The sequence below is a fragment of the Pelophylax lessonae genome (genome assembly GCF_965119305.1).
Source record: "Pelophylax lessonae genome assembly, chromosome: 2".
In the NCBI taxonomy this organism is placed as follows: domain Eukaryota; kingdom Metazoa; phylum Chordata; class Amphibia; order Anura; family Ranidae; genus Pelophylax; species Pelophylax lessonae.
The window spans coordinates 599,413,577-599,426,744 of NC_138769.1; the positions used below are offsets into that span (position 1 = coordinate 599,413,577).

Genomic DNA, 13,168 nt, shown 5'->3' on the forward strand with positions numbered 1-13,168 from the left:
ATTTGAATATTTTAAAAATATCAAATTTTGTTCATTGTCCAAATTTTTATTAATAATATTATTATATGTACAGTAGAAGTGAATCTGTACACATAGAATAAAAAATCCCATTGACATCCATAGCTAAAATGGTCATGTGAGATTTTCTGTTCAAACACTGCTGGTGCTGCTTGTTCAGTCCTCCCAGTCCGCCATTAGGAGGATTCTGGAGCTGGCCTACTTGTGCATTACCTCCAGGCAGCCTCCTACCTATAAAATATTTAACTATATTACTCCAGTAGCTTTTCACACATCAATAAAGCCTCACGAGATCTTTAAAAATGCTGTAAAGAGGTAGATTATTTTTCCAGTCGCCTTCTCTTTAGTCCAGTAAGTCACAACAGTACATTTTAGGTCCACCACTAACTAAAATGTATGTATAGGATACCCTACCATAAAAAAAAAAAGAAAAGGAATGATCTGGAGTCTCAAGGCAGCCCTAGCAGGAAGCAGCTTAAATTAGGAATGCGGCCCTCTATTATTGTCCAAACCTGACATTTCTCTTGACTGAGACCATAAATAATCATGTCATGTATTCTAACTTGGGAGTCAGATGCAAATGAAACAAATACAGCTTTATTCTAAAATCATGTTTTCAGGGCTGCATTTAGCGCCATCCCTGGGTATGGGAGACATTTTTCTCACAAGCTTTCTGCTCTAAAACACTCACTGAAAAAAAATAATAATAATAATTAAAAAAAAATATACAAAATGCCTAGTAACTAACTGGAATGAACAGACTAATGAAATGTTAAAGAGGAATCCGTGCTCTGCGGAAGATCCCTGTCTAATGGTAAGTACTATTGATCAGAAATTAATGAAATGTATTTGATATAGATGAAATTGCACCTCTTTTCTATGTGCTATTACCGGTCTTGGCCCATGGATTTGTTCTCCCTTTTGTACTTGGTTTTTATATAGCCACAAAACACACAAAAGGCTTTATAGTGCACTCTTCTATATTTACATAGAGCTGCTCTACAGGCATAACCGAACAATACTGAACATTTCTTTGTGACAAGAATAAAATACATAAATATATACATCCAAGAGACTTTCAATACTATAACAAAACATACTGGTAGATTCCGATTTGAATTATACAAAATATGCACTCACAAACTTCTTCAAATAAAAATTAACACTGGATAAGTATAAGTTACAAAATAAAATACTAAAAAAAATATTCAAGTACTTTCTTGTTTTTTGTTATTTTTTTTCCTTTATAGACAGAGAAGAGAAACATTTTTTTATAATCTGCATTTTATAAAAGCATGTGCTTTTAACAATGCGTGTGTGTGTTTATTATCTAATCTAAACACCGATGTCCACATTCATAGTCAATAGAAGTCTCTTTTTTTTATTATTATTATTAGATAATGCTTGAGCCCATGGGAAACCAAAATGTTTTCTTCACATATCTTTTATAACGAGGTTATTGATAAGAGGATGAGTTAGGGAAGAGTCTAGGGCTGCTCTTTGTCGGTTTTTTCCTTGTTCATTTTCTTCATTTTCATCCTTCTGTTTTGAAACCAAATTTTAACCTGGCGTTCAGTAAGATTCAGAACCCTGGCGACTTCATAACGCCGGTCCCTGGTTAGGTACATATTAAATAAAAATTCCTTTTCTAGTTCCAAAGTCTGGTACTTTGTATAAGGACACCTTTTCTTCCTCGTGGAGCGAGCATGAATCCAATTTGCCACTGGGTTATCTGGAAAAGAAAAAAAAAAAGGAAAAGTTAATGTTTAAATACAATGAAGTGCATTGTTCTTAATATTTGATTTTTCCCCCTCTTAACTAGGGCTGTTTGATGAAGAAATCATGTAACATCTTTTAATCTCTTCATTTTACAAACACCGATCTTACAGGGGACTGATTTATTTAATGAATGTGTAAGTAGAAGACTTTTCTTGTGTGTGTGCAGACGTTTCTCGTGGCTAAAATTGATGTGGGCACTTAAAGGTATTTAGCACATGAGTAGCAGAAGCCATTGTAAGCCAGCTATAATAAAAATACACTGTGTGTTCTCTCAAGGCCATAAAAGTCTGGAGCAAGTCCTGTTTCCTCTAAAGACTTTTAACCCAATCAGCCTTAAAATAAATAATTACAGCTCTTCTTTCTTTTCATTATTAATATATTTTTTTTATTCTATTGTATCTGTCTACTGTTTGATGAGCTGTTTATTAATTTAATGTGCCTGTATTAAATACACATATTAAAACGACCTTATTTATAAACTCAATATAATTCTAGCATACCCGGATATAAATATATCACTTAAAATTATGTGATTGGTTGGACTAAATGGACTTGTGTCTTTTTTTTTCTAACCTAACTATGTGATTGCTGAGATATCTTAAGTGTTTTTTTTAACTCCCCACTTTATCAGATCTCTTAAATGTCTTGTTAAGTTGCTGAAATATTTTCTTAAAGTGAAAATTATTTTAATACAGCAATAAATCTATCAGCAAGGGTACACGCTTGTGTGTATATATACTGCTTAATATAATTATACATCATGTATTGTGCCTGTATAATCTGAAGTTTTATAGCAGAGGAGTTTATAACATTGCTAATAAAATGTGTGACTGCCAGGTGTCTGGTGGAGTGAATGGGCTGTGTTATCGGCACATTGATGATAGATCAATGGTACAGGGGGTCTATTAAACCTAACTATGGGACCAGGAAGGTTTAACTTTTTTTTAGGATGACACAAGGAAGTTTTCTGTGTGAACCTGATCTCCTCTGGTCACAGCCATAAAACCACAGCTTATATGTGTTTTTTTTCAAATGCCCAATTGTCCCACGCAGCTCAGTGCCTGCAAGGACATTTTTTTTTTTGTTCCCCTTTAGAATTTAATCTGCTGGGATCCTGGTTTTAGGAAACTGGACCCCAGCTTGTGTACATGCATGTAAAATAATAAGGATGTGTTTTTTAGCAGACAAGTCAGGTTGATACATTAGGGTTATTTTTTTTTATTTTTCCTGCCTTGCTGGAGCTGCATGGGTCTCTGGGACTGGATTTAGCTGCAGTGCTGCTGTCTCCATCCAGAGATATTACCGGGGACATGTACGTGTGAAATGTGTCCTGGGTGTCACATTGCACATTGGGAAAAGAAATGTCTCCCAGGCAGTGCACCCATACTTCCTTGCTCTAATAGATCCCTTCCTATTTCTTTTTATTCTCCCATTCAACCAGGTCTTCCTGCAGGCTCTGTTTTTTTTTTTTTTTTTAGGGCAGGGCCCTGCTAAGGAGGTAATTTCATTTTATGGAGGACTCTAGTACATGCTATAATTCCTCCTCCTCCCCCCCTCTCTCTCTGTCCGGTTGTAAACAAGAATGACTCTTAAACTTACTCGGGTCCAATTCAGACTTGTCTTCTTTGTGTTTGCTGGAAAGGATGGCCTCAGATTCCGGGGAAGGGATGGTGTGCAGAGGTGGCCTGTCTCTGAGATCGCCGGGGGAGCCATACATGTAATCCGGATAGCTGCGGCCATCGTTGGGGCCACACTCCCTCCTGGTGGGGAAAGCGTCAGGTTTGAGCCCGTAGTGCCTGCTGCTTGCTGCAAAACCTGGGAAGGAAACCGTCCCTGAGATGGGCTCCAGCCAAGTGCGCATATACCTGGCATCTGTGCCCAAGTGTGGCTGGTGGTGGCTGTAAGGATGGTAGACCACTGAAGACTGGGAGTGCACAGGACCCCACGAGGTGGTAAAAACTGCAGGCTTCGGGGCAAAACTGCACGAAGGAAAATCTCCACAGTCCGGCACTAATCCTGTCGGTCGTGCAGCTGCTGGGTGAGCCCCAGTGGTAGGGAACCTAGATGCCAAGAGGTCTTCAGTCTCATGGCTGATCAGAGAGTCCACATAATAGTTGCTGATGGGACCAGACGCAGACATTGTTTCCCCCTTCTTTTACATTCATAAGATTATTGTATGAACTGTATGTGTACTTTTTATCTGCTCATAGAACAATCAGGGCAGGTAATTATTTTTTCAGCCTCTCATGCTTGTCATTGGCTCTCGCCTCCCACGTGATTGTATTTACAAAAAAAAAAAAAAAAATACAGTGTAGATCAATGCGCAGGTCCCAATGCCTCTATTCCTTAATACTGGACGGTCTGGTTTTCATAAAAAATAATGTGAAAAAAAAAAAAATTTAAGGAGTGGACCAAGCTGGAGCTCATTAAGGACTCATGCATATCTCCACTTTTGCAGGGATTGGGAAGAAACTTGGGTACAGCATGTAAGTGGAAGGAACGTGAGAATGACGGAAGGGGACTATTTCTTGACGCAATCCATCTCTGTCTCCTCTCTGTAATGCTGCCAGAATACTAGCATGGATATATAGTACAGTCCAAGACATAGCTTTTCATTAGAAATACATTATGATTTCTGGATTTCGTTTATAATCACTTAGGAAGATTCTGCTTCCTGCTATTTATACTGAAATAAACTCAGATCACATTGTATCCCTTTCACTTCTTTCCTTTTTTTTTTTTTTTTTTTTTTTTTTTTTACAATGCTGTCTTATTCTTTTAACAGGCTGCCTTCTTATAAAATGCAATGTATCAGTTGGGATAATTCTTCACCAACCAGCAGGCATTGAAAATCAAGCAAGTGGAAGCCTCAGGAGTTGAAGAAGGGGGAAAGCCAACTCACACAGACACAGTTAAACAGAATAAAAACTGTTAAGCTACTCCCATCTTTCAGTGGATGTCTCTATTCGTCTGGTGAGCCTTGGATGTTTTTATGTCCTTCAATAAAAAATTTACGAGGCTCATTCGATTGTTCATAAACGTGTCGTTCATTAAAAAAAAAAAAGAAAAAACTGTAAGGTTGGATTTCAACTGTAAAAAAAACAAAACTTATAGCAAGTTCTCCCATTCATTTTCTAGGGGGGGGAAAGAAGACAAAGTGCAAAGATTTTCATAAGAATTATGTCCTGGAAATACTTCCAGTGCCACCGGTCCTGTCAATAAATAGCCCCTTTCATTGTGTATAGGAATTCCTTTACACTGAGCAGAGGAACCCCGGCAAGGGCAACAAATACACACAAGTGGGCAGCTATCGAGTGCTTTCCTTTACATTGGAAATACTTTATTTTATTCCTCCAAATGATGGACATAAGGGGTCCATTTATGGCTGATAAATCTCATTTTTACTGTTGCACTGGTAATTCAGAGCTGCAGTAAATAATGAAGGATTCTCTATCATGCTCTAATAGAGATCCGTTATCGAGGGGTGCTATATGCTATGCCCTGTTATACCAGCTATAGCCATTTGATAGATCTTCTCAGCACACAGGAAGCAAAGTAGGCATAGATAATGGGGAAGAGACTGAAATCTGGAAGATTTGCATTTCCACAGAGGAAGCCCCCCCAAACGAATGCCACAAAGAAAAATAAAATCACCTTAAAGAGCAGATAAAACAATTGCACAGACATAATCAAATGTATATTTAATGCGTGTCCTGGTAACACAAAGCCATCAAAATCCATACAGATAGCACATAAAGGCAAGCAGCTGATTCGCTACAACAAATGCTGTTATTAATTCATACGATTCCCACTGTGTTACACCAAAAATAAGCAGCATCTTTTTCCTGAGCTCTGCCATGGCAAGCATTATTGGAGCTTCGTTAAGTTGCAAATGAAAGAGCAATATGAAGTAAGGAATATATTACCACTCATTACTCAGCCTCCTAACTGCACAGTATCCTCTCTGTTTTATGTGTGCATTTACACCAAGAATTAAAATAATCTCAATAATACTTTTTTTTTTTTAACCAGCAGTCATGTCTTTCCATCTCTGAGCTTAGCATTATATATCATCCGTGCAAATTGTATCTCTATTATTTGTCCTTATTACAGGATACACAACAACACTTCTGTACACACATGTAAGCAGGGCTGAAACCACTATTAGTATCACACACTTGTGTACTACAAGTGAAAGCATGCCACCTATTAATTCACTAAAGGCACAATGCATTTTAAAACACAGACAATATTTTTAAAACAAAACACTGCTTACCAAATGCCCCCAAACCAGTACAAAATAAACAGTACAATCATCTTCCATCAATACAGTGTATTTTACACCAGAAGCATTTTAAATAATCCAGCCACATATAGCACTGTGATTCGCACAATTTATAGCACTTATATATCACTGTGATTCGCACAGTATTAACAGAAGGTTGTTGAGATTAAATAGTGCAGACAATCATTTATAAGCATAATCCAAGAAACAAACAAACAAACAAAAAAAATCAAACAGTTTTGTAATACATTGCTACATAGACAAAACAGGTCCTAGGTTACCAAACACAGACATTTTCATAAAAGAGAACATGAATCACATTACCTGAATGTTCATCTTGCATTTCTCAAGCCAGGATCTGTTGGTTGCAGAAATTTTGCTTAAAGGATATATCCATTGCACGGTATTCTCAACGCTGCTTTGCATACATGCAATATCCAATCGTGTTTTCTAACAGGCCTACAAAGAACAGCAAGACGTCCAGTTGTCTTTTCCCTGGGTCTGTGCTGGCTATTGAGTTCACTTGCCATATACAGGTTTCCTTTACAGCAGAAAAAAAAAACAACTGCACTGGAAATTTGATGACTCTCCTATTACCATGTGGGATCCCCTGAAATTTTATTGCAACTTTCTCCCTAGTCTTTTTATGTTGAAATGCTACTGTCATGTTGAAAATGGTACACACTCCCTCTCTGACTTGCCTCTATAAATAAGATCCAGGGAAGGTTTTTTTACATCTATTTCCTTAGCAAATCTATGATGTATACAGTAAGTATATTTCTCACTGATTCTTGGGAGCTTGTTTCAGAGCAGGCTAGTTTAGGGGGGAAAAATGAAAAGAAATGCTGTGGGAATTTAAGGATGGCTCAAGCATCTTGGAGAGTAAGAAAAAAAAATACCCAAGACAGTCCTGAAGACACAGGCCTGGAGGAATAAAAAGCAAACTCATTCGAGTGAAGGCCCCCTTTCCCTCCCCATTGCAGGTTTTATGAGTTTACACGGGGAAGCACTGAAAATTGCAGATGGGGTGGGGAGAGAAAAGAGTCACCTCAATATAATATCCTGTTAATGGGAGCCCTAGCACCCTTTGTCCCTGGGATTTCCAAAGGACTGTGAGTGATCTGGTTTATCCATCATCGGCTGTTGGTCTGCATGCAGCAGACACATTCACGCCATACTTGACAGACAGACAAATGCGCTCTCCAAACACCCATTTTGTGGCTTGGCTGTCTCCATGGTATGGTTCAATAAACACCGTCAAGTTCGGTTTAATACATAAACATTTTTCTTTTTTATCTGTATTTTTGGACATAATTTGGATATTTAGTGCAATATTTTAAACAAATAGGTATATCAACTCAACACTTAGCACAGCCCGGACGCATTGCCCGCTCAGCATAACCAAGGTAATTAAGCAGTTGTCCCAGCACTGTGGCAAATGTCCTGTCCTTGTGTTGTCTGCCAGTCTACTATTCTGTCATAGCTTCATTTATTCTACTACTTGTTACTTGTTTACTCTGTCCGACATATTCATGTAACTTTTGCTTATACTGTATCTGTGTGTGATTTTTATTTCTCTTGCTTAATGTAAGCAGGCCAAGAAATTATTAGAGCAATGTGTCTTAACTTCACCTAAACATTGAAATACTGGAGGGCGAGATAGATCTCTGAGATTAAAAGGCACATAGATAGATAGATAGATAGATAGATAGATAGATAGATAGATAGATAGATAGATAGATAGATAGATAGATAGATAGATAGATAGATAGATAGATAGATAGATAGATAGATAGATAGATAGATAGATAGATAGATAGATATGAAAAGGGGAGACGTAGATAGATAGATAGATAGATAGATAGATAGATAGATAGATAGATAGATAGATAGATAGATAGATAGATAGATAGATAGATAGATAGATAGATAGATAGATAGATAGATAGATAGATAGATAGATAGATAGATAGATAGATATGGAAAAAAAAGAGAAAGGGAGAGACATTAATATATATATATAGATAGATAGACAGACAGACAGACAGACAGACAGACAGACAGACAGACAGACAGACAGACAGACAGATAGATAGATAGATAGATAGATAGATAGATAGATAGATAGATAGATAGATAGATAGATAGATAGATAGATAGATAGATAGATAGATAGATAGATAGATAGATTAGGAGGTGGAAAATAAAGGTAAGGAAATAGAAAAAAATGGAAAGATACATTAATAAATTGATACCTACATTCAAACATACATACAAACATACAAACATACAATAAGCCAGAAAGGAAGGGAGAGAAAGAGACAGAGAGACAGATAGAGAGAGACAGAGAAATAGAGGGAATGAGAGAGAGAGAGAGAGCAAGAAGAGAGGGGACAAGAAAGGGAACCAGACAAGAAATGGTAAAATAGACAGACAGACAGACAGACAGACAGACAGATACATACATACATACATACATACATACATACATACATAGTTAGATACATAGATAGAGAGATGAAAAGAGAGGGGAAAAGATCGAGTAAAAGACAGACAGACAGACAGACAGACAGATAGATAGATAGACAGATAGATAGATAGATAGATAGATAGATAGATAGATAGATAGATAGATAGATAGATAGATAGATAGATAGATAGATAGATAGATAGATAGATACATACATACATACATACATACATACATACATACATACATAGTTAGATACATAGATACATAGATAGAGAGATGAAAAGAGAGGGAAAAAGATCCAGTAAAAGACAGAAAGACATATAGCTCGACACACACAAGTAATCTAATTTGCAGCTAAAGATTACTTGTGTTTTTTATACAATATCTAGGGGCCTGGCTATAATCTAGAATGATGTAAATATGTTTACTAAGGTGCGATAGGAAGTCTATAGTGATCTAGCCATACATTAATATGGGCATGATCCATTCTGATCTAAATACAGTGAGGGTCTTTAGTGATCTAATTGTAGTGGCGTTTGCGTGCAATCTATAGTGGCCTAAGAGAACTAGGTGTGATCTACAATATATGAATATAATTTATTAGATATCAGTATTTTGATCTACAGTGATCTATTACAACGATCTTGCTGTAATCGATAGGGATCCAAATGTTTTGAACAACTTTAAAGCCATATATATATATTTTTATATATATATATATATATATATATATATATATATATATATATATATATATATATATATATATATATATATATATATATATATATATATATACGCACACACACACATATATATTATATACATATAAACATATATGGGTCTTATGCTTATTCTCTCATAAAAGGGGGGGGGGGGGACTGAAATTTATTCATTATATGACCCATGGGTTTCAAGGCAGTATAGATGTCTAAACAATGTCCCATGTAACTTGCTTTTAGGCATTAGACTGTATACAGGAACATAGCTCCTACATACGTCACTCAAGCATTTATATTTTAACAAATCAGCATATGGATGGGCTTAAAAGTGTTTCCTAGCAAGGAAACGGCCCGAGCATTGGTGCCTGGCAAGGACCATACCCTAGTGTGAGAAGTGAATGGCACGTATATGTGAGAATGTACATAGGCAGATGAGTACAATGACATGATTGGGGCTAGCTTCCCAACAAACAGAGAATACACTGTTTGTGTGTGTGGGGTTAGGAAGTACACAGGACAACAACTATCAAAGAAAGAAAGACCACAGAAGACTTTGAGATAATATTACAGTCATAAAGTTCCTCTACCTGCTTCTGTTAAAGGCTCAAGTCCCCTAGAGGGAATTTTCATGTGAAATGACTTTGGATTCCAGACTAATTTTAGTGGTGTTGAGACCGGTGTACTAAAAATTCCTCAGTGCAATTACAGCCTAGGACCAATTTACTTAACGGCCCCAAGTTCCCTTTCAAATTTATTTGTAAAGTCTCTTTTCTTGAAGCTCACCCTCCAACTGTAGTCTTCCCCCACTCAGCTCTGGCAGGGAGGGATCATGCTGCTTTGTTTAATACAACTATCACAAGTCTGAATGGAGCCCCATGCACTTGAATTGATATTGTCCTTGTAGTTAGTATGTGCTTGAAGAATTATGAAATCCTCCACATTATCAGTGATGAGTCACAGTCAAGACTAATAACATGTAAAATCTAGAGACAATTTCTCAATGGGCTGAGACCAACTAAATCAATCAGCTGTAACAACCGGCAACAAGTATACAATATATCTGCACATGTCACATGTTAAAATAGAGAAAAGAGAGGAATCAGACATATCTGCCTTCTCTGTGTTGTCCTGCAGAGTTCTTTCTTCTATAATAAATACAGAGGTTTCATCAGAAGAACAATCCATATAACAAACACCCATGTCTGCATAGCAGTGTATGTAAGCTTTACCATGTACATATATGCATACAATAGTGGCTTAAAATGGCGTGCCCAACCAGTATGTTTAAAGGATAGTGGAGGGCCTGTGGGGGATGTGGGGTTTGTGTTATTAAGTATAGGATGATATAGATACACAAATTGGCTGGATTACTTGAGCGTATAATCTATATGAATACAAATTATGCATGTGAATTGTTTACTGACCAGTGCATGTAAACTCTTCAGAATGCATAAAAAGTGTGATATAATCTGTGCATGTGCGTGACACATGAGATTGCTTGGAACATACTAATACACCTATGCTGCTTTTTTTTGTGTGTGTAATATATATATATATATATATATATATATATATATATATATATACATATATATATATATATATATATATATATATATATATATATATATATATATAAAATCAGTATTATATATATATATATATGTATTAAATATATATATATATATATATATATATATATATATATATATATATATATATATATAGTGTCAAACTTATCTTTTTGAGTTTTTTTTGTACTTATAGTGCAATAATGTGGGTTTTTTTGTGTATTTTTGCACTTAGTGAAGTTTACCCATAGGTTGTTCTAGTAGTGACTAGAAGCTATGCTACAATTCCTCTATGTTTTCGATAGTGGTTTGTTTTTTTTGTTTTTTTTTTTTTTGCACCTATTTATTTATTGGCTGCTGTAGAGTGATATGTTTAAAGCTGGCCATACATTATACAATTTTCTTGTACAATTTTCCTTTAGAGTTACCAAAACCATATAATAATATGAGGTCAAACCTAAACACTTTAAATTCGTAAGCAATCAGGCAGGCCCTTGCACTATACACAGTTGAAGGTAAATCTAATGGATAATGGGTAATGAATAAGAAAATGGTATAATGTATGGCCAGCTTAAGAGGTTTTGAGTTTATTGCAAAAAAAAAAAAAGTGTGTGTGTGTGTATGTTGTGTGTGTGTGTGTTGTGTATGTGTGTGTGTCCTGACTGCCTATCTCTGAGGCTCAATACCCAACGAACAAGGATAACATAACTGTAATTTTCAGATCTTATTAGACTCTAAAATTAACTCACTGTTTTTGAAAAATAAGGATCCTTATCCTAAGTGTTCATTTTATGAGTAAGCCTTTTATGTATTCCTTTTGCCGTTAATGTAAAGAAATGTACGCGCCTGTATGTATACGATGTTTATGTCTGGAACTTATTTTATTCTATTTTTTTTTTTTTTACAGAGCTTCAGTAAAATGAATAAATAATTACACGATTCAATATAACTAAATGCCATTTGAGGATCAAGAATTCTACGCTGACGATATTACACAAGGAAACAACATATTTGTGCTCAGAAATAGGCAACAATTTTCTCAAGTCACACAAAACATCACACAACATGCCTAAGGAGGCTCTCTGCAGACTGTAAAAAAATGCTAATGGTCTGAATTGTAGGCTACAGGCCCTGAGACCTTTCACACGTTTGAGAATGCAATATGAAGAATGGGTGATTTTAGGAGGAAGCATTACTGCAATTCTAAATATTTTCATTGCAACCACAGTGTCCACATTGCTGCACACCATAGCAGCATTACCCAGGATACTGAGAGAATGTGGAAAGGTGTCTCTTACTGCAGAAAGAATGGGGACACAGCGTCATTTCTGTGTTATGGATTATTCAATAGAGAAATACGCACAGAATGCATTCTACAACATATTCCCCATCAATAGAAGCCCTGCATGGAAAAACTGTTGAATCCTGGTCCACCCGATCAGTCAATGAAGGAAAAGATGGAATGATGGAGTAACTGCAAGGGTTCAATGAATGATAAGGGGAGCAAAACAGAGAAATCAATAAATGAACCTTTTAGATGATGTTCAGATGTACCTAGAATAGAGATGCAATCAGAGTTCCATAATCAAGAGTGTTGTGGGGATGAAATATGAAAGTTATATTTTATATCGATATTCAAATATAAAATAATTATGTGTTTATGTTTACATATAATATCGTTACATATTGTTGCGTATGTAAGATTTTCAAGGATCGTGATTTTGGGCTGCTAGGACACATGTGTGTTGTGTTTTACCGCATGTGCCTATAGAATATTGATTATTTCTACTAGTGTGAGGCTTTATATATGATATATATTTCAATGTGTGTGTGTGTGTGTGTGTGTATATATATATATATATATATATATATATATATATACACACAAATATATACACACACACAAATATTATATATTTATGTATATATATTATATATATATATGTGTGTGTGTGTGTGTGTGTATGTATACATACATATATATATATATATATATATATATATATATATATATATATATATATATATATATATATATATATATATATATATATATATATATATATATGTATGTATATATTTATTTTAGTAAATAAAGACTCACACAAGAAAAAAATAATACATGTCTATATTCTATAGGCACCGACAGCAAGACATACATACATATGATTATGTGGATATGTGTACTATTTATGTGTGTGCATGTGTGGAGATATATAAATAAATGTATCTATTTCTTATACAGTGTTAGTGCTATAGTCAGAAAATACCTAAACTATTACTCAGGCTAACGTTTGGTATTCAATAGTCTGTCTTGAAA

General features: G+C 35.5%; 1 protein-coding gene across 1 annotated transcript; it reads right to left on the reverse strand.

The window, feature by feature from the left end:
- Positions 1 to 445: 445 nt before the first annotated feature.
- On the reverse strand, positions 446 to 4,261 carry HOXC9 (homeobox C9). The gene is made up of 2 exons (XM_082246062.1): positions 3,397 to 4,261; positions 446 to 1,750 (listed from the first exon to the last, which is right to left on the reverse strand). The coding sequence occupies exons 1-2, from the start codon at positions 3,935 to 3,937 to the stop codon at positions 1,506 to 1,508; spliced, it is 786 nt and encodes a 261-aa protein (XP_082102188.1). The 5' UTR covers positions 3,938 to 4,261; the 3' UTR covers positions 446 to 1,505.
- Positions 4,262 to 13,168: the final 8,907 nt, after the last annotated feature.